The following is a 27218-nucleotide window of genomic DNA, read 5'->3' as shown; positions in this document are numbered from 1 at the left end:
GCCTTCCTATAAACCTGCCTTTTGTTCCTGTTCCCTGTTTTTATTATTTTCATTTTATTCTGGTTTTCTCTTGGTGTCGTGTTTGCGTCCTTGTCTGCATTATCCGTTTTTGTCTATTGTAACCTACCTGTTTATATTTTTCATGTGTATGTGTTTGTGAAGTGCTTTGTAACTGTGTTTTAAAAAGTGCTATGTCAATAAAACCTTTCTTACTTACTTACTTGCATGCATGTATAGCGAATAAATATTTATTTCTTCACTTTCCTGTTCTGCAGAAAAATAACAGTGTATTACTACAAATTGCTTTTATTACACACACTGGTAAAAAAGCTCGATTTTGGTGTCTAGACTTTAGACCCAAACTTTACGTGAAATAGGTCACAACCCCTCATGTGCTTTTTTTACATACCAATATAACCCACAGGAAATGACAAGAGCTTTGTTCTCTTTGAGCAGATTCTTTCTGCAGCTACCATGCACTTACTTTGTATTGATTATATGAGTTAACTTTAGAACCACCACCTGTCTGTCACGCTACTAACTACTAATTGTGTGATTCATCCCAAACACACACACCAGTCATTTTCTTCTTAATGGTGTCGGCTATGGTGCAATAGTAGTGGTGGGAGTGGTGAAAAACATGCTCCTCCCCAGTCCCCCCCCCCCCCCCCCCCTCTCTCTCTCACTATGTTTTGTTGGTGTACACCACTCCTGTTCTGAGTGGGCCAGTAAATCTGTAGACCTCTCCTACAAACAGCGAAGCCATCTGCATTGCCACTGCCTCTGACTGTACTCCTCATCTCCTCCTCAGGGTCCTTGCCTGTAGTCCACTGAAAATTTCCTCAAGGTAAGAAACACCTCTCGTCTCCTTCACATATAAGACGTTTTGTATCAGAAGACAAAATTTTGTCGGATTATTTTACCACGTTTGTAACACTTCACACTTCATTTTGAGCAGACTTCACACTCCTGAGGACTAGTTCCTACAAGCAGAGGCAGCCACATGTGCAAATATTTATTATCCGCCTGGAAACATCTCATGATTGTTACAACAGAGACATGGTGGGAGTTGTCAGTGTTCAAACACTTAGTCACTTCGTCTTTCTTTATCTTTAGGCTATTTTTTCTCTTTTCAAGTTTGCTTTTACACCGTGTGCAGAATTATAAGGCAAATAAGTATGTTGACCATATCATCACTTTTAGGCATATTTCCGAGCTCTCAGCTGGATAAACCTGAATGCTTCATTCAGGTTATTTAAGCATAGCAGGTGCTGTGTATTTGTGTAATGAGGTTGGGTGTGGCCTAAGTAGATCAACATTCTATCAAGAGTGTGCATATTTATTAGGCAGCGTCTTGTCTTTAGGCAGAATGGGCCAAAAAAGAGATTTTAACTGACTCTGAAAAGTCAAAATCAAGACTCTCAGAGGGATGCAGCACTCTTGAAATATCGAAGCTGTTGGGGCGTGATCACAGAACCATCAAAGTTTTTTTTCCACGAATAGTCAACACGGTCGCAAGAAACGAGTTGTGAGAAAAAGACGCAAATTAACTGTCAAGGATTTGAAAAGAGCGGCACGGTGGGCGACTGGTTAGAGCGTCAGCCTCACAGTTCTGAGGACCCGGGTTCAATCCCCGGGCCCGCCTGTGTGGAGTTTGCATGTTCTCCCCGTGCCTGCGTGGGTTTTCTCCGGGCACTCCGGTTTCCTCCCACATCCCAAAAACATGCATTAATTGGAGACTCTAAATTGCCCATAGGCATGACTGTGAGTGCGAATGGTTGTTTGTTCCTATGTGCCCTGCAATTGGCTGGCAACCAGTTCAGGGTGTACCCCGCCTCCTGCCCGATGACAGCTGGGATAGGCTCCAGCACGCCCGCGACCCTAGTGAGGCGAAGCGGCTCAGAAAATGGATGGATGGATGGATGGATGGATTTGAAAAGAATCAAGGAATCCATTATCTGCAAGTTCTGTCACACTCCTATGCATGGCTGGCCAGTAAAAGGCCTGAAAGACAAAAAAACTGATGACATCCCCATCCTTACCTGACCTGAACCCAATTGAGAACTTGTGGGCATTTCTTAAACGGGACATACACGGTAAAGGAAAACACCTCTCGGAACAATGTCTGGGAGGCTGTGGTTTTTGCTGCACAAAATCAAAGCTTTGAGTTTGTTTATAATTCTCACTGAAACAAACAACAATAACAAAAAGTGAGATGAGAAAATGATTTTCATTTAGCTGCGTAATAGTTCTGTACACCAATAATTGCCGCATAATTTTCACATATTGATATTCTCCGAAAGCCTCAAACTCAGTTTTACTTTTTCAAACATCCTTGTTTGAGGTTTATTAACATTTTGGATTAATTTAAAGCACTGTGGTTGGAGATTAATAAGGATAATCCTCAAAAATGAGACTTTCCTAATAATTCTGCACATGGTGTAAATATGTTTACTGTTTTGGTTATGTCATAATTCATAATTGTCTAGTGCAGACTAAATTCATATTATTTAACTGATGTAAAATATTAGAATTCATCAGTGATCTAACCTTGCATACTACAATATATGGGAAAGACACACAGCAACTACTGTATATGCCAGGTGGCAAGCTACCCAAAAAGGTAAGTTTTGCGTTTAATTTGGATTTAGTTAAATGAGCCATCTGCCGACTGGTTAGCACATCTGCCTCACAGTTCTGGGGACCGGGGTTCAAATCCCGACACCCCCTGTGTGGAGTTTGCATGTTCTCCCCATGCCTGCGTGGGTTTTCTCCGGGCACTCCGGTTTCTTCCCACATCCCAAAAACATGCGTGGTAGGTTAATTGAAGACTCTAAATTGGCCGTAAGTGTGAATGTGAGTGTGAATGGTTGTTTGTTTATATGTGACCTGCGATTGGCTGGCGACCAGTTCAGGGTGTACCCTGCCTCTCGCCCAAAGGTAGCTGGGATAGGCTCCAGCAGCCTGCGACCCTACTGAGGATAAACGGTAAAGAGATTGGATGGATGGATGGATAACTGAGCCAGAGAGGCAGTGATATGTTACTGAAGCAACGTCTGGTTCTACAAACAATGACGTCAAAGATATGAACACTCAAGCACCAGTGGCAAGTAAAGCCATTGATCAATGGGCTCATGTTACTACATGCTTTTAGGAACTTTTTTTTTCCCCTTCCTGAGCAACAGGTCTCACTCTAATCCCTTTAAGCATAGCCACACTTACTTTTTCACATATTGAAATGACCTCACACCCGCACAAACTAATAGCACCCAACACAAGAGATGTGCGGAATTAAAAAAAAAAAAAAAAAAAAAAAACATTTACAAAGGTAATGTTTTATTCCAAATCTAGTTTAATTTAATGTAATTAATTCATGAATATTTTCAACTGTTACTGCATCATGATAAGGGAAATTATAAATATATAAGGTAGTGAGGAGAAGCGGCTCAGAAAATGGATGGATGGATGGATTTAACAACATGAAAGGGACAAAACATTATATAAAATATATTTTATAGAGATATTATGGAAAAGCTCTTAATACGATGCAACAACCGTAATGTTAACTAGCACTCTATGATTGTGTCAAAACTAAGTGAGCCTTATTATACTTGTAAAGGGACCATTTTGATACAGATTTTGTATTGGATATCATCAAAATGTGTAGATGAACATAATGTTGTGGCTGTATGTACGCAATATGTTTTAGGATTCTGTTTACATTGAAAAAGGGAGAAGAAATGCCATTAAGCTTACGTGTATTTAAGTGAACGTAAATGTAAGACATCAATTGAAGATGTGTCTGAAACACTGCCATTATAGATACATTTAATGAAGTAAAACCAACTAAAAGCATTGTTGTCGCCCACATAAAGATGATACAAACTTAAGCACATTGGTAAACACGATTACTGGAGCATTGACAAAATCAAACATTTGTTTTAGAATTCAGTTTACCTGGAAGCCCTATAAGTGATCTCTGAACCAGATATTGCTGCTTGTAATACTGAGACATCACTGGATGATATCAGTAGCACAATTTGGCAGATACACTGCAAGGACATCATTCCAGACCAACTGAATGTACAACTCCATTCTCAGCTTGAACAAGTGAATGTCAACTATTACATTTTATTTGTGACATTTTTGTCAAAGCGTTTAACCTTTAATAATCTCAAGTAGTTATTTTCTCCGTTCTATATTCCAATTTAAATACAGTCATTTATAACTGATGTGTAACATAATTGCCATCATTATATAAATGATTTTCACAAATTACACTGTTGAGCCCAGTAATACACTGATTCAATTTAAATTAAATTGAATAATTAAAATAAATTGGTGCAATATAACAGCAGCGTAGAAAGTAAAATACCTTTAGATAGCATGGGCATACCATGGACATGTTCTCTGGAAAAATGGAATGAAAATATTCATGTTGATCAGTCATTTTGCAAAAATATATATTGCATATAAAACATGAATTCCATTATAGGACTTTTCAAGGATTGACAGTGCAGGATTTCATACAAAATACTTCTAAATAACAAATGTTCCTTTATTGATAAAAACTAAACCAAAAAAAGAGCAAAATAAGAATAATATAACAATAATATGGAAGTCATGTAAGAAAACAAAAGTGTGCAAATTCAGAGCAGGGTGTGCGAATATAAGTGTGCATGGATGAATTGTTACAGATAATTAATTTATAAATAAAGTACATACATGTACAGATGCACACTCTCACAGGTAAATAGATTATTGAATGCATTTATTCCTGTTTGTATGATGTCACCAGAAAACATTCCTCCATTCAAACTTTATTTTTAAATATTCATTATACTGTATGTATTAGTTGTAGATGCATATGCAACCAGTCCCATTCTAACAGGACTGGAGGTTTCAGTCCCTTTGGTTAGTAGGTGCGCACATCTTGGGGGGTAGCTGTAGGTGTGGATTGGTGTACCCAGCGTCCCTGGTACAGTACACCCCCCTCGTGCTGTACCCTCCGTGTCTCCTTATGGACTCTGCATGGCTAGGACATCCTTCTCCCTGAGCTAGGTGTACGCCCGGCCGCACACATCTGTCCTGAACCTGGGGCCCAGTTTTTATTGTTGCATCTGATCCAGAGCCAATTGCTGCTTTTAATTTGGCAGCACTTGGCAGGGTCTTAGTAGCCTTCTAGACTGGTAGTAGACTGCATCCCACTTCTACTTGGAAGGTGAGAGTCTTTCAGCAGTTTTGAGATGCTACAGTTGCCAGTTCAGAATATCATTTTTTCTTCCTTTTATAAACCCATTTAATCTACATATTTAGTTAGTAGGACCGGGGTTCAATCCCCGGCACCGTCTGTGTGGAGTTTGCACTCCGGTTTCCTCCCACATCCCAAAAACATGCATGGTAGGTTGATTGAAGACTCTAAATTGCCCGTAGGTGTGAACAAAAAAAATTGGCAGCATGTTGCAATGGAATTGTAAGTTTGCTGTTTAAGAAGTTGATGGCAAGAGGGAAGAAGCTGTTGGAATGTCCGCTAGTTTTAGTTTGCATTGTTCACTAGCGCCTACCCGAGGGAAGGAGCTGGAAGAGCTGGTGACCAGGATGTGGAGGGTCCGAGAGGATTTTGCACGCTCCTGTCTAAGTTCTGGCAGCGTGCAAGTCATCAAGGGTGGGTAGGGGGGTACCAACAATCTTTTCAGCAGTTTTGATTGTCCGTTGCAGTTGGACTTTGTCCTTTATTGTAGCAGCACCAAACCAGACTGTGATGGAAGAACACAGGACTGATTCGATAACCGCTGTGTAGAACTGCCTCAACAGCTTCTGTGGCAGGCGGTGCTTTCTCAGAAGCCGCAGGAAGTACATCCTCTGCTGGGCCTTTTTTAGTTGATGTTGATCGCCCACTTCAGGTCCTGAGAAATACCCAGGATGGTGTAATGTACACACAGCACCCCATATTGACAGAAAAAAAATGTAACTGTTGACATTTTTGCTGATTTATTAAAAAAGAAAAACTGAAATATCACCATGCCAAAGGTATTCAGACCCTTTGCTGTGACTTATATTTAACTTCTTCTGATCATCCTTAAAATGGTTCTACACCTTCATTGCAGTCCAGCTGTGTTTGATTATACTGATTGGACATGATTAGGAAAGCCACACCCCTGTCTATATAAGACCTTACAGCTCACAGTGCATGTAAGAGCAAATGAGAATCATGAGGTCAAAGGAACTGCCTGAAGAGCCCAGAGACAGAATTGTGGCAAGGCACAGATCTGGCCAAGGTTACCAAAAATTTCTGCTGCACTTAAGGTTGCTAAGAGCACAGTGGCCTCCATTATCCTTCAATGGAAGACGTTTGGGACGGCCAGAACGTCCTAGAGTTGGCCATCCGGCCAAACTGAGCAATCGGGGGAGAAAAGCTTTGGTGAGAGAGGTAAAGAAGAACCCAAAGACCACTGTGCAGTCGGGAGATGGGCGAAAGTTCTAGAAAGTCAACCATCACTGCAGCCCTCTGCCAGTCGGGGCTTTATGGCAGAGTGGCCTGAGGGAAGCCTCTCCACAGTGCAAGAGTCATGAAATGCGGCCAAGTACAGGGATATCCTGGATAAAAACCTTCTCCAGAGGGCTCAGGACCATAGACTGGGCCGAAGGTTCACCCTCTAACAAGACAATGACCCTAAGGACACATCTAAAATAACGAAGGAGTGGCTTCAGAACAACTCCGTAACCGTTCTTGAATGGCCCAGCCAGAGCCCTGACTTAAACACAATTGAGCATCCCAGGAAAGACTTGAAACTGGCTGTCCACCAACGTTAAAAAAAATAACTTAAATGATTTTAGCAATTGCTACAATATAAAAAAAGAGTGAAAAATTTAAGGGGGTCTGAATACTTTCCGTACCCACTGTAACTTACTTTTAATACTTTTGGATTACTCCAACACCAAACATGTTAATAACGGAAAACAACATATCAATAAAATGTTCTTTTCAGTCTTATGAATGTTTAATATGCAGGGTTTTGGAATGCGGAAGGAAACTGGAGCGCCCGCGATGCAAACCCAGAGCCTCTTTTTACTGTGAGACAGACGTGATAACCAGTTGTTCACCATGCTGTAGCTAGATAGATAGAGAGATAGATAGATACAGTCGATAGATAAATGTAGATAGATGTGGCTTTTAAATTGGCTGCTTTTGGGAAGCAGAGCACATCCAGTTACTAAAAACACTTTCCCTGTGATCAACTTCTTTCCTCGTCAACATAACTTTGAAGCTAACACAAGTGCCCGTGACCCGAATGTCCTGATCACCCAGTTTTGCTCACAATATCGTGGCACGGTGGACCATTGAGCTGTATTGTGACAATTTATCCACTTGTTGTGCTGCTAACTCCGGACAAGGTTGCTATACCCACTATCTTGAAAGCAGCAGAGGGCTCAAATCAACAAATGGCCTCTCCTCGCATTAAAATTGTAATCCTGTGAAATAATCCAAATTTTTTACAAAATATACCTGTAGTCTGATTGATTTTGTTGTTTTTCCTGTAACTGTAACAGAATACAGTTAATTTTTTTTTTTTTTTGGTATCCTGATTACATAACGGCGTTGCATGTATTGCGGTAGTCCCCAACCCTGCTGGTAGTACAATGGCATCAAAGCTTCAGTCAATCAATACTATTAGGGGTGATAGGTATTTCCTTTCCCCTGTAGAGTAAATAACCTGAAATATAATTGTTCATCTTCATTTTGACAATATGTCCACATCATCTCTACTATGGAAGCTTTTAGTGAGATGCACACCATCTTTATTTATTTATTTTTCCAACAGGAAATGGCTTCAAAGAGGAAAGTGGGTTACAAGTGTCGCATAGCCACAGTTCTCCTCCTCCTCCTCCTAGCGAGTATTGCTGGGCTCATCGCTGTCACCGTCATCCAGGGCAACTGGAGGTTCACAGAGTATACCTTAGAGGTGGGTGTAGGTAAACTAACAAACTTGCGAACACACACGCGCTACAAGGGAGCGCATGACATTCAATCTCAAATTGTTAAATGCAGCCGGAATAAGCGTACAAATCATTTAATGGTATAACCTTTAAAAAACATTTCTTGTGACTTTGGGGTTTTGGTTGCAAAACAGTTCAGTTACAAATTCATGAAATGAGTCTGTTGTCATAAAGATTTAGTAGGATTGTGTACAAAAGGAAAATACTATTAGGAAAAACAAAATAAGGTTTGGGTTACTTACACATGTATTGTTTTGCTTCTTAATAAATAACACAGTATTATGAAACTAATAATGGTGACATCAAGTAGGGCACGAAGTAGGGCATCCCGCTTTTGACAACTGCAACTCAGATTGAGAAGTCAGGGAACATCAGTTTGTTCACTCTGAGTGGTAGTGAACTTTTCTTCTGGGGAGGTCTGAAAATTCTGATGGGCTAGTTTCCTGGAATGCGACATTATGAAGACTACATTTATACTATTTAGGACTCTAACCAACTTGAAAACCAGAGGGAGGTTTATTGGTGAATATGGGCGACACAAAGTATAGTATGAAGTCCTCTTCGAGATGAATCGGACGGGTTATTTGACATTAACCAGTCAGGGGCACGTTATTGAAGAATAAAGTAGTTCACCCTGTTTTTGTGGAGAATCGAAGTCCATCAACTACCAGCTATTTAACTGTGCAATGTTATTCTAAACAGAGGAAGTGAGAAAGGAAATGCATACTTTCTGTTACTGCAGTATGGCATAGTGATTGACTCAGGATCATCTCGGTCCAACATCTATTTGTACGAGTGGCCAGGTGAGAAGGAGAACGAAACAGGAGTGGTGACAGAGAAGTTGAACTGTAAAGTTTCTGGTGAGTCCAAACTTCTGTTATAAGAGAAATAATAAATAATGTTTTAAGTTTTTTTTGAAGCACTCTGGAATTTATATATGGGCTAACCTTGTATTTGTAGGTGTTCCAATCTCTGAATTGAAAATTGACTCAAAGAAAGACGCACAGACATGGCAAAGCTTCAAAGATTGCATGAAAAAAGTCTCTGATGCCATTCCTGCTAAAAAGCACAAAACCATCCCACTCTTCTTGGGAGCTACTGCTGGAATGAGACTCTTACAGTAAGTAAGCAACTTACGGTACTTACTTTTCAGGATTCTCTCAACAGAATCATAAACTATGTTAGAGGATAATAACTAAGGCTCAGACTTGCACTTTAAATCCAGATTCGCTATTCGCATCGACAGTAACAATTGACTAGCGAATCACAATCGAATCGTTACTCCTTGTACAACTACAAAATAAAGACGTCATTGTCCAACAAATGAAAAATAATTTATTTATGATTTGAAACTATCTATAGCGCCCATACATCCTGGCATGTTTTTTTTTTTTGGGTCACAGATGTTGTCACGACACCAGAAAGAGGGTACCCTGAAAAGAGGTTGCCAAAACGCTTCTTTTAAGTTTAAAATGGCTTATTTTAACCAGGATCCCTTGCCATATCATGGGCGTGGTCTGTTTTGCACCAGTCTCGTACCGTAAAATGCGTAAATCCACGCTGGCTGAGAACATTAGCCTCTAGTTAGCCTCTAGTTCCAAATTGGATCTACCCCTAGTAATATATAAGATGTTTACATGAGCTAAAGAGCTCGTAAAAGTCACCATGGTCCTGGACCTGGAAGTTAATTTACTATGCTACATTACGGGGCTCACCAGAGGATTGATGAACACTTATTTCAATGGTTTTGATTCATGGAGAAGTACATTTGTTGTTATATTTGCCATCATTTGATTACTTTTTCTGTGCTTTCTTGAAAGAGAGAATGATATGGCGCGGGCTAATGAAGTCCTGGATAGTCTGAAAGAATATCTGCAATCTCTGCCCTTTGACTTCCAAAATGCATCTGTCATTACTGGTCAGGAAGAAGGACTGTATGGGTGGATTACTGTCAACTATTTGTTGGGAAACTTTCTTGAGGTAAAACAACCCAAACATGACAACAACTCTAAAGCATGTCTGACAAATCTTCCAAAATAAGTAAATGTCACCTACAATAAAGCTTCTTTTGTGGCAGTTAGCTTGTAAGCATGTATGAGCATGACAGTGTTAATACATATAACGTATAACATGACTGACCATTCCATTTGCAAATACATATTTTCCAGTTTTTAATTAATGAACCAAGTTTCCTTGTGGCTGCTCATCAATTCATCCTTGCTGATGGAACTTTTCCATCACGTAAATGGAAATTTTCCATTCCTCAAAAGGAGAAATTGTCGCTTGTCGTATAGTAGTATAGTGTGCGGCCAGGACATATTATTTGTGAGGAGACAAAGGATGAATGGAGCCAAGGGGCACATCACACATTTAGGGGCATGTCACACACATAGGGTAAAACGTGTATGTGTGCGCGCCTTTCTTGACTTGCTTTGTTTTGTGTTTGCAGAAAAGCATATGGAGCACCTATATTCGTCCACAGACATCAAAGACAGTGGGTTCAATGGATCTCGGCGGTGCATCAACACAAATTGCCTTTGCGGTTAATGATGAGCTCAAGGGGCCTGATTACATGCACATCAAGCTGTACGGCTACCCGTACAATGTCTACACTCACAGTTTCCTCTGCTATGGCAAGAATGAAGCTGAGAAGAGGGTTCTGGACAAAGTTGTTCAGGTATACCGACGATAGAAGAGTGCAAGAGCGTGTGTCATCTCCAAGTACGGTAATATCTGCTTTGTGTATGCTTTTACAGGCTTGTACGAAATTCAATTATGTCTTGTAAAGAATTGATTGGTGCAGATATCGTCTCCTGTGTTCCCGACAGATAGGAGGCAACCAGTCTAGGATGCATTATAGCATTAAAGATATTGATCACGCTATGAGTATAAGGGCAACTTCATCTTCATCTTTCATATGTCACTTTTTCTTGAAACAATTAGTAAAACGAGTAAGAGGCGTGACATGTGACAGCTTAAGTATAATGAATGACACGAATGTTTTTGCTCGAGAATGTCCACTGGAAAGAATACAGGTCCAAATTGTTACCTTCTCACCTCAGCCGAGTTTTCTTGATTTTCCTCACATTCTCCATTCCTTTCTCTGACCTTTCGTTCCTTCCCTTAATGCTGCAGGAATCATCACACCTCTTTTATGTCGACAACCCCTGCTATCCCATTGGCTTAAACGTAACCATTGAGGCCTCAACCATTTATGACACAGAATGCACAAAGAAACCAAAGAATTACAGTTCGGATCAACAGTACTTCATGGTGGGATCTGGCAACTCAGACCAATGTGGGAGAATAACAAAATCCATATTTGATTTCACCACTTGTTCCTCGGCTCTTTGTTCCTTCAATGGGGTCGAGCAGCCGCCAGTCACTGGCGAATTCATGGTAATATGTAGTGTGCGCACACACACACACACACACACGCACGCACACTGCGTACATACACACGCACATGCCGTACGTGTAAAATAACGTTTTTTTGTTCTTTTTCTTTAAGGCATATGCTGGCTATTTCTACATCGCCAGAGCTTTGTTGATGACGGGCGTGACCGACACCATCAGACCATCAGAGTATGATGAATTCAAAACAGCAATCACCCAATTATGTAACACACCTTGGAGTGAGGTTAGCTCTTCCAATTGCTCTACTATCACATAAACTAGAAGGGGCACTCAGCTGAGTGCTCCGAAAAAGGGCAGAATATTTTTTTTTAGGTTGTCCTGGTCAAAAGGTAAACAATTGTCTTAGCTCTTACTGAAGGTACACACCGCATTCAAGAAAATGATCTCTATCCAGATACACTGTATAACCGGATTCTGTTTTCAAAAAAACACATCAATGTTTCACTGATTAAGTGTATCAAAATACAATGAACATTTTGAATTATGTTAGTAACTGACCCAGATAACTAGCCTTGAATGGTGGAAGAATCGCCAGAAAAGATAATCGCAATTAGCAGAATTTTCTTGAAAGTCGGTGAGAACAGTGTTTTAAATTCATACAGTCTGTGAAAACAGCCGGGGCAGCATGGTTGTCCAGTGGTTAGCACGTAGGTACTGAGTTTGAATCTTGGCTCAAGCCCTCCCGTGTGGAGTTTACATTTGCTTCCCACACTTGGATTTTCTCTGGGTACTCTAATACCTTATAACAAGCAATGAAGTGTATAGCGATGGTGGATTCTTATTGTTTTGAATGTGTGTCCGCTTGCTTCTTGTAACTTCACTACTCACGTTCTTCTCTTTTTGAGGCTTGTTGACAAAAGGCCACAGAAAAAGAACAACATGCAGTGTTAGTCCTCTCATGCTTTGCTTTTGTGAGATACACTGAGGTTTTGACTGAAGTTTGAAATGGCTTTAGTACACATCACATTCAAATATGAAATTTAGCACGCTAAAAAATTTGACATGATACTGATTTCTTTTAATTTAATTTTTATTTTTTTTCCGGGTGTAGCAGCAATGTGCTTCCATACTTTAGAGACGTATTATTTTTGGTTGAAATGTAAAATGTATGACCGCAGTGGCATTCAACTTCGAGTTCCCACTCTCCTTGACAGATACGTACGTGCATTTGCCAAACGTCAAAGAATCCATTTGTACAAAGACATTTATCGCCGATATGCAACATGTTTCATTATAATCACAAAATAACCCATTCAAATTCCTCTTTTTCCCCTTATAGCTGCGGACACAAAAGAGATGGGTGATAGACAAATACCTTCGCACCTATTGCTTTGCAAGTCATTACATGTTCACTTTGTTGACCAACGGTTACAAATTTGACGCAAACACGTGGAAAGACATTCTCTTTCAAAGAGAGGTGAGTTGAATAAATGGAAAAGATCCCAGTAAGTAGTGTTCAGTGTGTGTGCACCAAAGTACGTGAGATGACATCTTAGCCAAGTCGACGAACGATAATGTCCTTGAGCTGTCACCGCTCGCCGTTAGCTGTTCCAGACACATCGTTAATAGGGCCACCCATTTGAAAGATGTCATGCTATAATCATCTGCATTGACAAAGTTGAAAGGCAAGCAATGTTTCGCTTCAGGATGCCCCGAGGATGTGGAGCATTTTTTTTTTTTTTAAACAATGAGGCTCCCTCAAATGAAGGGGATTCCTCATGTGTGACACAAGAGAAAACAAAGTAGCTGGCCCGTTTTACATGGCATAGCAGCTAGCTCACACACAAAAGATGTTCCTCAGCAGCTGGCAATGCTCCCAAATGACAAGCCCACTAACAAGAGGCTCTGTGTGCTGCGTGTGATGTTCATCGCCTTTGGGTGTCTGGAAGGCTTTTTGGCAACTGTTCCAAACAGACACACTTGGATTCTTTACAGAAATCGTAATGGAGATTTGGATTTCTGACTCATGTTTGAGTTGGTACACTACAACTTTTTTGACAGGCTTTTTGGAATGTAACAATTATAATATGTTTTTATCTTCTTCTCAGGTGGGGAACACCAGTGTGGGTTGGAGTTTGGGCTACATGCTTAGTAGCTCCAATATGATCCCGTCTGAGATGAATGAAGTCCTCCCATTGACTGATTCTGTCTTTGCCGGTCTCATCTTTTTATTTTCATCTTTGACCATTATTACTGTCATCTTGATTTTCATCATTCTTATTCGCACATGCTACTAAGTAAGTCCTGTCTTGTGTGGGATGACCTTGGTGTCATCCTAAAATGAAATTTAAAGGGGATTTAAACCCTAGAAATTTCTTTTCATTAATCTATTCTATGTGCACCGAGTTGTATAAATATGGCATTATGATGTTTACAATTTTCAAGTCGTTTTCAACCATCCCAGTGGGCAGCCATTTTGGGTTTATGTTGCCCTGTCCACTGAAAATATCAATGGAGCCCACCTGATATCAATGGTGCCTTGTTAGCTGATGTGGGGGCAGAAAGAATTGATTAATGAAAAGAAAATTCTAGGGTTTAATTCCCCTTTTACATTTAAGAACCACAATATTGTTGATCAAGGAATATTTGGGGCCAGACAAGAAAGAAAAGTAGCACTAGTACTGCGAGAATAAAGTCAGAAAACTTGAAATTCGGAGAATAAAGTAGAAATATTATAAGAAAACTATCTTATGGGCGAATAAAAGGAAACCATTGGAAAGAAAAAGTTACATTACAAGAAAAATGAGATGCTTCTTGGTTTTCATGCTCGCAGTATTAAGCCAAAAAGTAGCCGATACCACAAAATGTGTATTAAAGTTGTTGGTTCCCATTAGTGAATGGCTGCAATATTGTTCTCAGTATTTGCACGTTTTCAGCAATTATTTTCAAGCATGTATAATGTATTTACAATCTCTGAATTCACTTCAAAGTGTTCTTGAAGCGTTTTTATTCTAATAGTTTTGTTTCACAGTTATCCTGTTTGGAAAAAAAGTGTTGTGATTAATAGTTGCTTTGGTTTGATTATGAGTCATAACATTTCTGAACCTCATCGTCTAAATCTATCAAATGTCATTGTGTGGCTGTAAAGACATTTGTGCATCAAAAAGTCGAGCATGTGTATACAGGGCCATTGTAATGTCTATACTGGATATTTTGGCTTTATTTTGTACAGTGACGGGAAAATGTCTTTTAAAACTATTACCTTTGTGCATCTTGTTGTTTTGTTTTTAATCTAACCCTCCGGTTTAAGTTGTAGTTATGATTATTCAAAACACTGGATTTAGAAGCACACACACACAAAAAAGCATTCTAGTATTGAATACATTGCGCTTATTTGTGGTCTCAGACTTGGTTTTAATTCTTTCATCAGTTTTTGTTTTTGTTTTTTTTTATCTCAGGGACTTGGATTGATAGAAATTCGGAATGTTATTGATTGTGGACTTTTTTCAAATCACACCTTCAAAAAGAGACAGTCTCACCTTTTATGAATGTTTTTCTCCTATAATGTACACAGTATGAACTACAATTGCACTAATGCAAAACAATAGCACTTTTGTTGCTTGATTTAGATGATCTTGTACTATGTGTGAACTCATTTACAAATGATTTGCGAACTATTTACTAAATGAAAATCAAAATGACTGGACAATAAACTATCACTGATTTAATATAGTGTTGCAACAACAGTTTTGTGTGTGTGCGTGTGTATTGTAGTATGTACAATATGTGTTTGGGCATCAGGCACCCAATGACGGTACATTCACTAATTATGTTTCATGCAATTTTTTTTGCTACTTTGCAAAGAAAGGAAAACTACGGAATGCGGCCGACTGGTTAGCACATCTGCCTCACATTTGTGAGGACCGGGTTTCAAATCCCCGGCCCCGCCTGTGTGGAGTTTGCATGTTCTCCCCGTGCCTGCGTGGGTTTTCTCCGGGCACTCCGGTTTCCTCCCACATCCCAAAAACATGCATGGTAGGTTAATTGAAGACTCTAAATTGCCCGTAGGTGTGAATGTGAGTGCGAATGGTTGTTTGTTCATCTGTGCCCTGCGATTGGCTGGCGACCAGTCCAGGTTGTACCCCGCCTCTCGCCCGAAGATAGCTGGGATAGGCTCCAGCCCGCCTGTGACCCTAGTGAGGAGAAGCGGTACGGAAAATGGATGGAAAACGACAGAGCCCTCCCTGATGCCAAGTTATGGGAAAAATAAAATTATTTGATAATCTGTTCCCTCAATTTAGTAATCTCTACCCTCAATTCACAAATGTCTACCCTCAGTTTAGTAAACAGTACCCTCAATTTACTCATCTGTACCCTCAATTTGGTCAAATGTACCCTTAGTTTACTAATATGTTCTCTCAATTTACTAATCTTTACCCTCCGTTTACTAATCTGTACCCTCACTAGGGGGGTTCCGTACAAATTAAGGCTCTGTACTAATTTAATAAATAGATCGTACAGACTACTAATCTGAGGGTACAGTTTAGTAGATTAAGGGAACAGATTATCAACGGATTATATTTTTTTCCCTATTTGGCACCAGGGGGGCTCCGTAGAAAATTACTATACATTGGGATTTCGATTTCTTTTAGGTTGAATCAATGAAAGAAAGTGTTACATAAATATTTGATTTGGCGTATCAGTGCAAGTACAGATGAGTGGCCAGTATTCAGCAGCGGGATTTTACAACGACGTTTGTTCATAGTTTTAGTACAGTACTGGATGGTCAAACGGAAAGGTGATTAACAAAAATGTCATCACAAAAACTTTGAAATCATGTCCGAGGATCAAGCATGAATTCAAGTAAAAGACCCATTTTCCATTGTAGCCTACTTAGCTCTTCATAGGACGAAATTATGATTATGATTCTCATGTGACGCATCGACTTGGACAGCCGTCATAAAGCTCTGTTATGTTAGAATGACTACATGATAAATGTATCTACCAATTGTGAACGCTGTGGTTGTGAAAGCGCCAAAACCCAAGTGTGATCCATTCATCTAAAAATCACTGCAAACAACTTTGCATCTCCCAAAACCATTGTGCCCTCTAGTGGTTCTAAATGATACATGCACAGTATACACCAAAGATAGACCTTTTATTTTTATTTCTTGAAAGAGTTGTCTAGAAAGAAAAAGAAAAAAGAAAAAAAATGAGACATTTGAAAGTACGGAAATATCCACTGGCTCTACAGAGACTCTCAGATTCACAATTTCATGAAGGGCTTGTAACCAAGTAAATAAAGATGTTTTATTTATTTCTTTATTTTTTTCAACCACATTACCTCTCTCTGCCATTACAAGTGACATTTTCAAACCTAAGATGAAATCAGATACAATCCTATCTTCCCTTGAGTTTTTACCTGCCTGATTTTGTATGTTTGTTTTTTCCCTCCATATTTTGGTTTGTCTTCATTGGTGGAGGGTGTGGCATCGTGTTTTTTTTAGTCACCTTTTTCATTATCACCGATTTCTTTTTTTTTAATTTTCCTTTAGGGGTTTTCATTCCAAGTCATAAATCATGTACAAAAGCAAACAGAGTGCAAGGGTTGGTCCTGGCTGAATGAAGTTTTTTGAGTGGACATTCTGAACATGGAGCTTTTTCCATATTCACACAACATGAGACAACCCTGGTCACGAAAAATGAAAAAAATATTTAGCAGCTCACACATTGATTCTCAATAAAAATTAAATTAAAAAAAGTATTTAAAAAAACTAGAGATATTACACACCACCTTAAATGGTTCCATGCAGAAATGCCCTTTGCTTTTAGACATATCCTAACTTTGCTCACATTGAAGATGGCTTGTGGTTGGCAAAACAGTATTGGACTGCAAATGTGTGCCCCAAAGTCAGAGACATTTCATGTGTTTTGTTTTGAATTGAAAGTTTTTACATGTCATTGTACACAACTTCGAGCAGCTTGTACAGTATACTGTTTCAACCACTTGCAAAAGCAGCCACTATATTTCCACTGGATTAAAATCCCCTATGAAAATTCAACCGTTTATCTACCAGTTGGTTGGAGAACCAGTTTGATACGAAGCAACTTAGCCCTACGACTAACTGTTGGACAAAATTATTCCCCGCGGCATACCCAAGTCTAGCAACATACGTTTCACTTTGAGTGGTAAAAGAATAAAGTAAAAGCAACATAATGAAGAAATCTCGTGCCATTTTCTTCATCTTTGGTATAAAATCTGCCACTTGCTTTTTCCTAAAACTATTGCTTTTTCGCATCTTAAAATCAGTTCTGCTTTGTGACAAAGCCAGGAGCTTTCCGCCTTTTAGCTTTTCTGTTTGCAGCGTGACATGTAAAGCAGACGAAGCTATGTAACTGCTTTTTTTTTTTTTTTTTTTTTTTTTTAGAAAAACAAACGCTCAACAATAAATTTCATTTTAAATCAAGAAGCAGTGGATTAAACATTCCCACATCCAAATTTCAAATAAACTGCACCACATTGTTTAGAATCATCTTCAAATACAAAAAATCCTGTACAGTATAATTTCTGTGATTTCGCACAAAGCTCTAAACTCACTAATTCAACTCTGTTTGTCAATAGTTCAACGCAATGGAAATGCTTCCTACACTTTGAGGAAAATTAAGGCAAGAAAGACTTACGAAACCTTTAATCTCCTACAAAACTATTCAAACAATAAAAAGGATGAAAATGATGTACACTGGATATAAGAAGTTCACACATCACTGTTTAAATTCCAGGTTTTTGTAATATAAATAAAAAAGACCAAGATAAACCATTTCAAAAATTGTTTCCCCGCATTAATATGACCTATACAACTCATCCATCCATTTTCTGAGCCGCTTCTCCTCACTAGGGTCGCGGGCGTGCTGGAGCCTATCCCAGCTGTCATCGGGCAGGAGGCGGGGTACACCCTGAACTGGTTGCCAGCCAATCGCAGGGCACATAGGAACAATCAACCATTCGCACTCACAGTCATGCCTACGGGCAATTTAGAGTCTCCAATTCATGCATGTTTTTGGGATGTGGGAGGAAACCGGAGTACCCGGAGAAAACCCACGCAGGCACGGGGAGAACATGCAAACTCCACACAGGCGGGGCCGGGGATTGAACCCGGGTCCTCAGAACTGTGAGGCTGACGCTCTAACCAGTCGGCCACCGTGCCCCTATACAACTCAATTAATAAAATAATGTTTTGAAAGAAGTTAAAAAATTGACAACTATCTAACCATGACACATTCTGTGATTGGAAGATTTAACTCACATCAATGGTGAAAAGAGTTTTGAAATTATTTATCTTGGTCATGTTTTTTTAATCAGAAAAAAACTGCCATTTGAGTAGGGGTGCGTAGACCTTTTATATCCACTGTAACTGAATATCAAAGGAAGACAATCTTGTCTAGTTTGTCTTTGATTTCTTATTTTTAATATAAAAGTCTGAAAATCTACCTGCACATTCAAATGTTTTTCTTTTCTCTCCATCATGTTGGTTGGAATTTCAGTCTTTGTCGTCTCTTTTGTTGGATTCCCTTGGAGGCTAAGCCCAGTCTCACTGGGAGAAATGATCAAATCAAAGATGATCCCATTGTTCTTCAGTTCAGAAATGATCTTATGTCATTTTCTTGGTTCAACCAGGTATATTTAAAAAAAAAAAAAAAAAAAAGTTTAGTTTCGTGTCTCAGCACAGCGGAAGAATTCACTCCTGTCATGTTGTCCATGTGACTTCAGTGTGTCCCTGTTTGGTTCTCGCTCTGTCAGTGCAGTCCTTCACAAGGCAATGCTGCAATTTGCAATCTTGTTATCTGGGGAGAGACAAACAAATCAACAAATAGGAGAGTGAAGAAACTTAGGATATGTTACGAAAGCAGGATTGAATTTGTTCAACTTCTATGTACTGGTTATTAACTTAGTAAAGGCGTGAGTGGGCATCAGTGTAGTCCAAAAGTTAGGAAGACATCATTAAATCCCAACTTGTCACACAGAAGCATCCGAAGGTCAAACCTTCTTATTTTGCTTTATTATTTTTTTTTTTTTTTTTTATACCATACAATATTATTTGCAATAAAAGGGCCCTGTCAGACATGAATCTGCAGTGACTGTTGTTTTACATCAATGTTTAATCTGTCTGCCTGCACAAACCCGACATTTAGATAAGTGCACTTAAGTCATGATCACATCTTCAAGTAGCCATAACAAAACTGTCACTTATACAGAGGAGATTGGCTAATGTGCCTTTGCAGGCTGCCAGGATCACAGCCTCAGGGGTCGCGATCGATCACGTCATAGGGTGTGTTCAGATAGACCATGACTTAGCTGCAGCAACGCATATATACCTTCAAATGCTTACAGTCAATCTATAATGACACACAATTCTATCTGAAAGCTTGTGCTGTCTCTCAGTGGTGGGCCACAAAATTGGTACACCTCTTATTACACCTACAGGAACTGAAAAGAACTGAAAATGGAGCCACTTCCACTCTTCGGGAAAAATCTTTATAATAAGGATTCATGGAAATGTGTGTCCTTGTTTGTGACACAATTCTCACACGCAAACCTATGGGCAATGCAAAGTCTTTCACTTTCAAGTCATTTTTTTTTTTTAATATCCACTCACAGTTCACTTGTAACTGCAGGCACCGTGGGTTCAATTTCCTCTCAGTGATGCGATTTCTATGAGCATGTAAAATGTTGTCGTTCTCTGTATTTGCCCTGTGATTGAGTGGCACCCAGTCCAGGACATAGTCCGCCTTTCGGCCAAAGTCAACTATTGATGATCCTGTTCACAATACTCAAACTGAAATATATGCTATAGTAACTGTGTTCATCTTTACAGAACTGGGACAACCTTGACAGTGATATCCCTGGCAATTCTACAATTTTAATGCTCATTAAAATGTGAAGATGAAACGTAAGTCTTAAGTGAAATGTGGGGCGAGTTGGTTTTAATGATGATTAAAGGACCCCAAATGCTATCCAATCAAGGCTGCTGCAGTTACGGAGATTTCTTGAGGGCTATTAAGCTACTAGAGCAATCAGGTAGCTCATCATAAATGTGACAACAGTACCCAAACATACAGGAATTAGCATTACGACTTTAACAGAAAATGATCAGGAAGTTATGCTTCCTAAAAACGTAATGCGTGGCTGTATGAAATCAGAATTTAAAAACATTACCAAAAAAATGCTCCTTGACATTTGTCCTGATGACTCTTGAGGTTGATCAATATTCACATTTTGTCTGCTATAGCTAACACCGTGGTTCGCAAACCAGCTCATAAAACCCACGAAACCAGGAATTCAAAAAATTTGAATACTGTGAAGAAATCATCCATTTACTTTTTGTAGGAAAAAAGAAAGAAATTAGGGTCACATTAAATCAATCAAAATATGGTACTTTCAAAATGATTTGTTAATCTTCAATACTTGGTTGGATTTTGTTCTTCACCTGTCTTCCTCCAAAGCCTTGGACCTTGATTCCCGAATGAAAGGCACAATTTACTTGCATCGGAAAGGAAGACCTTGGACCACTGGCCAACAGTCCAGTCCTTCTTCTCCTTGACCCAGTTGAGACGCTCCCTACGTTGGCCCAGTTGAGACGCTCCCTACGTTGGCTCAGGCTCAGAAGTGGCTTGACCCGAGGAACCCGACAGTTGTAGCCCATCTCCCGGACGCGTCTGAATGTGGTGGTTTTTGAAGCTGTGACTCCCACCTCATTCCACTCTTTCTGGATCTCTGCCAGATTCTTGAATCTTTTCTGTTTGATAATCCGCTGAAGCCCACGGTCATCTCTTTTGCTGGTGCATCTTCTCCGGCCACATTTTGTCCTTCCACTAGAGTTTCCATTGATATGCTTGGACACAGCACTCTGTGAACAGCCAGCCTCCTTAGCAATGAACGTTTGTGGCTTACTCATCCTATGGAGGATATGAATGATTGGTTTCTGGCCAGTTGTCAAGTCTGTAGTTTTCCCCATATTGAACCCAACTGAGACAATTGAACCAAACTGAAGCAATTTAATGACACCTGGGGAAACCTGTGCAGGTGCTTTGAGTTTAGTAGAAGATTAGTGTGTGACAATCAGTTTGTAACATTTATGGCCTGCAAAATTTGGGCCGATTTTTTTCACAGTATTCTAATTTTTTGAACTCCTGATTTTTATGAGCTGTAAACCCAAATTATGTAAAAATAAACAAATAAATACTTGAAATTGTTTAAATCGTGGACCCTGATTCTATAATCTACGAAGGTTTTTGAATGGAATTATGGAAATAAATAAACTTTTCCCTGATATTCTATTGATTTGGAAAAGGTCTGTGGGTCTTCAAGAACCACCATCATGAACAATGTTAAAATACAACATCATAGTACTTTTAATATTATTGTAAGCCACTATAACATAACGCGCAGTTTGAATATTAACACTGCAATTAAATATAGGAAAAACACTTTACTTAAATGTCCCGTATTTTGCCAAAGCAACTTTTTCCAGTATTCGGGACGTAATATAGTCTCTAGGGTGCCTCAGTAAAGATGTGAAATATGAATTAAAATCGTCTACGCATTCCTGAGTCCCAGACGTCTTTCTGCCACGAGGTCTGAAATCAAGTCATTTGAATCTCTCGAGCTTATCTACGTCACTTGCGAAGATCTCTGCCTCCCGAGCCAGTGGTGTCAACATAACAAACATATGTGCGCTCACAAGTGGGTCTTCTACACGGAGGCAACCAATCAGAGGAAAGGGGGCGGTCTTAGCCAAATATGGATAAAGCGGACACGAAACTGGGTCAAACAGTAGCTGTCAGAGGGGCCTTTTTTGAACACTCGTATGACAAAAGCAAGGTGTTTTTTGAAATGATATTGACACTTTTATACTAGGACCATATTAGAGACTCTCTATGGAGGTCTAAATAAACAAAATACGGGATGTTTAAATGATAATACAACTAGAATGTATTGAACACAGAAGTTAAATATAAATTGTAACTGAATAAATGTCTAAAAACAAACAGTTCTTAAAGATTAAATGCAAATGTATTGTACTAAAAAGTTAAATGCACCAGACCTGTACTAAGGTAGTGATTCTTTTGCATACCACTAAACAGAGCTCAGTTACCACTAGGGGTACTAGGACCACAATTTGAGAATCACTGAGTTAATAATAAAAGCCCAAGTACAACTCACAGACTTTGACTTTCAGTAGCAATGGTACTGACTTTGCTTTGCATGTAAATTAATGCAGTCCAGCTCATGAGTTGAACATATAACATTACTGCAATACAGCAGTGTGAGCCATTCAAAGCAAGCAACATTGAAAGACAGCTTACACGTACTTAGTCTGCTGGTATGAGTAGGCAGTGCTATGTTCCCCTGTGTTCTCGACTGATAAAGGCTGCTGCCCACTGTTGTCCTGCAAGGAGGGGGCAGCCGTCTGTGGAGATGAGTCTGTCACCACGCCCTGATACCAGGAACACAAACAAGAATAGGGCAAATATTTACACAACTGATTATAAATAATCAACACAAACTGAGCATGTATTCAAACAACACCAGTTGTTTTTTGAAGTGTTGGCATCAGCTCTCATTGGCCTACATTCCACATTATGAAACCGCTCCAAGAAATATTGAAAGTTTAGCCCAGTGTGTGTCCTTACTTCCACTGTGATGGCAGAAGCAGGCACTGCAGTGTACTGGGGAATGTAGGTTCCTTGCATAGGAGCAGCTGCTGCAGCAGGCATGTACTGCAGCCAGAGGAGGAGGGTCAAAGACACACGTTAGTAGATTATATTATCATTAAAAAGAAATATATCACAAAATACAGGATATACTTCATGTTCATGGATTACAGATGACAAAATCATGTCATTGTTCCCATGGTGTACATGGAATTTATTAAGATTTTTGAATGAAATATACACTGCTTATTATTATTATTCATTCATTCCTTTTCCGTACCGCTTATCCTCACAAGGGTCACGGGTGGGCTGCAGCCTATCCCAGCTATCTTCGGGCGAGAGGCGGGGTACACCCTGAACTGGTTGCCAGCCAATCGCAGGGCATATATAAACAAACAACCATTCGCACTCACATTCACACCTACGGCAATTTAGCATCTTCACCTAACCTCCCATGCATGTTTTTGGGATGTGGGAGGAAACCGGAGTACCCGGAGAAGACCCACGCAGGCACGGGGAGAACATGCAAACTCCACACGGGCGGAGCCGGGATTTGAACCCCGGTCCTCAGAACTGTGAGGGAGATGTGTTAACCAGTCGTCCACCACGCCACCCGCTTATCATTATTATTAGTTTATTTGTTTTTACTTAAAAATCTTTCATCATTCTTGACCAGTAGTTCGCAACTTTTGTCACTCTGGGACACACATTTTACTATTGTTGCAATGTTAAAAACAAATGTCTAAAAAATGTCTGTTTAAAAAAAGCCCCTGAAAACACATCTACAATATATTATATATATATTATTAAAATGCTGTTTTAAATTAGTTTCACGTACCACCCAAAAAATATTGTTGGCCATGACGTCACTCGCCAGAGGCTGAGCTGGACTGCATTTGTATACGGAGTAAACTAGTAGCTAGACTGCGAGGGAGTTACATTTCCTGTCACTGACTTAATATATTTGGCGTGGGAATTAAGTACTACTCCTCTGTACTGGACTGGAAAAATCAAAATACAAATACATGCAGTTTTTTACAAGCTGTCCACGATCCGGCGGCACGGTGGGCGACTGGTTAGAGCGTCAGCCTCACAGTTCTGAGGACCCGGTTTCAATCCCTGGCCCCGCCTGTGTGGAGTTTCCATGTTCTCCCCGTGCCTGCGTGGGTTTTCTCCGGGAACTCCGGTTTCCTCCCACATCCCAAAAACATGCATTAATTGGAGACTCTGAATTGCCCGTAGGTGTGACTGTGAGTGCGAATGGTTGTTTGTTTGTATGTGCCCTGCGATTGGCTGGCAACCAGTTCAGGGTGTACCCTGCCTCCTGCCCGATGATAGCTGGGATAGGCTCCAGCACGCCCGCGACCCTAGTGAGGAGAAGCGGCTCAGAAAATGGATGGATGGATGGATGGATGTCCATGATCCACTCAAAATGGTTCAGCTGGTCCCGACCCAGCAGGTGAGAATCTGTTCTAAACATTGCCAGTTCACTACAGGATGAAGGACTCCTCAGCTGCACCAGTTTTAGATATTCTCATGTGTTACAGACGAATTTGATAATCATGTCTCTCCATTTTGTGCATGGTCTTTCCCGATTTCTTAAGCCTATCATGAGCCAGCTTTATTGTTTCTCTAATGATTATGATTAAATGATTATTTTTGCTGCATCCAAATCTTTGCTGGATTTGCACTTTTGCAAACATTCAAAACTGCCAATGAGTATTTTTTTATCTTGTATTATTTTAATCTGATTTCTTTGTATTTGTATATTTGTATTTCACAAGTCTTGGGCTAATCTGAGAGCTCGGGTATCAATTTCCGTGCCATATCATGTGTAAATGTGTGTTGGTATGACAAATAAAGTCTGTCATATGTATACTAACAAAGTGCAGTGTTCTTTTAAAGGAGAATGTTAGAACGTTTCACCATAACATCGAATATGCGTACATAAAAAACACCACAAACCGGAAGACTGACACACATGCAGGGTCAGACTGATGAGGCAAACCTAAGGAGACTCACAGTCCCTGTTGTGCCCAAGGACAGGTGGTTCATCTGCTGGGTGAGAGGAGCCATGACACCGGAGGGGTGAAGAGACAAGCTGGGCTCTATGGCCGCTGACGGCGCAATCACAGCACCCTGAGGCACAGGAGAAGAACACAACTCAATTGGAATTACAGACATACAGTATTTTACTGGAAACTAGAGGAACATTATTATTTAAATCTTGGAAAAAACCCTGTTCCTATGGCCAACAGTGCGCTAAAATATAAAGTTTGTCAAACACAGCAATAATAATAAAAAAATCCACAGGAAAATAGAGTCTAACCTATTGAGGTAATGGACTAAAGTATTGAGATATATGGCACGACATTACATCTGTAAACAAAAAATGTGCGAACTGATCACTATGTGTACTTCAAACAGCTTGGGATATGACTGTGGTAATGTTTGTACATTGATCCAGAAGATCATTTGTGAAGTCGGACCACACCAAACTCCCCTAAGCGTTCAAGTATGAATCTCACTTTGTACAATGGGGCAAAGTCATGCTGGAACAGAGAAGGGCCTTCCCCCAACTGCTCCCATAAAAGATGGCAGCACAGGATAGTCTAAAATGTCTTGTTATGAAGAATTAAGATTCAAGGGGGATTAGGGCAGGAACAGTTTATTTCAGGGTCAAGCCTAAAAGGCTCATAGTATTAGGGAAACATGCCTTTTTAAATTATTATACACTGAGTCTCTGGAGTACCTGAGCATGCATCAAATCTGACATTGCACAACAAGGTAAATGTGAGCAGCCTTTTCTGACAATGTGTTTGTCAGCGAGCAGTTCTAAATTGAGTGTAAAAGTAGAAACGATGCCTTTACAGTCTTTATGGGGCCTTGCAAGCGCTGTTCTCTCTCGCTCTTTTAGACTGTTAGCAAGTCTCAGCAAGTACCGTAGTGACCCCTTAGTTCCTCCCTGTCACACCCCCCAGTCATTTGCATGAAACAGGACGACCCCCTCAAAACAGGCTTTGGTGTTCAGTTCAGTTCAAAGAGGATGAAAAGTGTGCTATAATTCTTCATCCTTAGGGTATTTTTTATGAATGCATGTCACAGACATCTACATGTTATTAACACATCTGGGAAAAATACATGTCTCATTTAAAGAGCTTAGATGCAACCAACTGCACACCTTGATAAAATCTTGACTGTATATATCTAGTACAATTTCAACCACACTATAAAGATTTAATAAGATCTATATACTGTATATAGGATAACACCTCACCATGTATGCTGGGATGCATTGTAATCTGCTTACACCAGATCACACTGTTTAAATACATAGTTGTAGCACGGTAGGTGTTAAATTGAGTTGTTTCAGGCTGGAACGAAGCAGTGAACATCACGCACACACTCAAAAAGCCATGAAAGTTAAACTGACGTGCCGCTTTTTGCGGCATACAAAGTGCATACAATCTGTCAGGATTGTTTTGAGCAGTGAGGAGTGCTCGACTGACAGCTGTCTTCATATTGAGCTCTGCCGGAAGAACACAGCAGCCTGCGTATCAGAACCGCTCCATCAACTGTCCTCAACATCACACGTGAAGAAGAATCTCATCTGCATACAGATACAAGCATCAACAGATCTTCCGACAATCTAGTGCACGATGTTTTTGGCAAAAGGCAGCTTAGGTTTGGCAGCGAGAATCATGCTAATACCCAACCTTTTTATCCATCACCATAACACATTTTATGGTTTCTCATCCTCCCTTGCTCTTTTTTTCTCTCTTTGGCCTCATGTGAGGACACAGCAGACTACCGTGAAGAAAGAATGCAGCATAGAGTGTAAAAACCTCCAACGGGTAATTGTCTGCACTGATTTATCCCTACAAGTGTTAAAGCTTCTATCCTGCCATGTGTACTGTGCACATCAGCACAACGTTGGTGTGAGATTGGTGGGAATCTGCGCTTCTCTCTGTCTTGCTTGTTTTTTTTGTTTTTTTTTTTGAGGAAGGCAATACTTATTAGTGTAAAGCTGACAGTTTCCCCGAGGACAGTAGATGCATCCTCATCTTTGGACTCCGTCTGCCTCCAAAATACCCACTCGCTCTTTTTGTAGTCATCTTTTCAGCAGAGAACTGAGGTTGAAGTCAGAAAAA

General features: G+C 40.0%; 2 protein-coding genes across 3 annotated transcripts in view; one reads left to right on the top strand and one right to left on the bottom strand.

Annotated features, from left to right (window-relative positions):
- The first annotated feature begins 676 nt into the window (after nucleotides 1–676).
- entpd3 (ectonucleoside triphosphate diphosphohydrolase 3) lies at nucleotides 677–15083 on the top strand. Its single transcript, XM_061777191.1, has 10 exons — nucleotides 677–847; nucleotides 7824–7964; nucleotides 8741–8858; nucleotides 8959–9118; nucleotides 9819–9978; nucleotides 10448–10675; nucleotides 11134–11397; nucleotides 11510–11638; nucleotides 12695–12832; nucleotides 13464–15083. Exons 2-10 carry the CDS (start codon nucleotides 7827–7829, stop codon nucleotides 13650–13652), a joined length of 1524 nt encoding a protein of 507 aa, XP_061633175.1. The 5' UTR covers nucleotides 677–847; nucleotides 7824–7826; the 3' UTR covers nucleotides 13653–15083.
- A 1413-nt stretch (nucleotides 15084–16496) lies between these two features.
- The window catches only part of LOC133479883 (RNA-binding motif, single-stranded-interacting protein 3-like), a 157268-nt gene continuing 146546 nt past the window's right edge, over nucleotides 16497–27218 (bottom strand). For both annotated transcript variants that reach the window (XM_061777402.1, XM_061777401.1), the window contains 4 exons: nucleotides 25090–25206; nucleotides 23047–23133; nucleotides 22726–22850; nucleotides 16497–19197 (listed from right to left, as the gene is read on the bottom strand). In XM_061777402.1, the coding sequence (XP_061633386.1) occupies nucleotides 19194–19197; nucleotides 22726–22850; nucleotides 23047–23133; nucleotides 25090–25206 (333 nt within the window). In that variant the 3' untranslated portion in view covers nucleotides 16497–19193. The remainder of the gene's footprint in view (nucleotides 19198–22725; nucleotides 22851–23046; nucleotides 23134–25089; nucleotides 25207–27218) is intronic.

This window comes from Phyllopteryx taeniolatus, chromosome 6, assembly GCF_024500385.1.
Source record: "Phyllopteryx taeniolatus isolate TA_2022b chromosome 6, UOR_Ptae_1.2, whole genome shotgun sequence".
Lineage (NCBI taxonomy): Eukaryota > Metazoa > Chordata > Actinopteri > Syngnathiformes > Syngnathidae > Phyllopteryx > Phyllopteryx taeniolatus.
The sequence above is the reverse complement of the archived record's forward strand: the minus strand, read 5'-3'. Positions and strand labels throughout refer to the sequence as shown.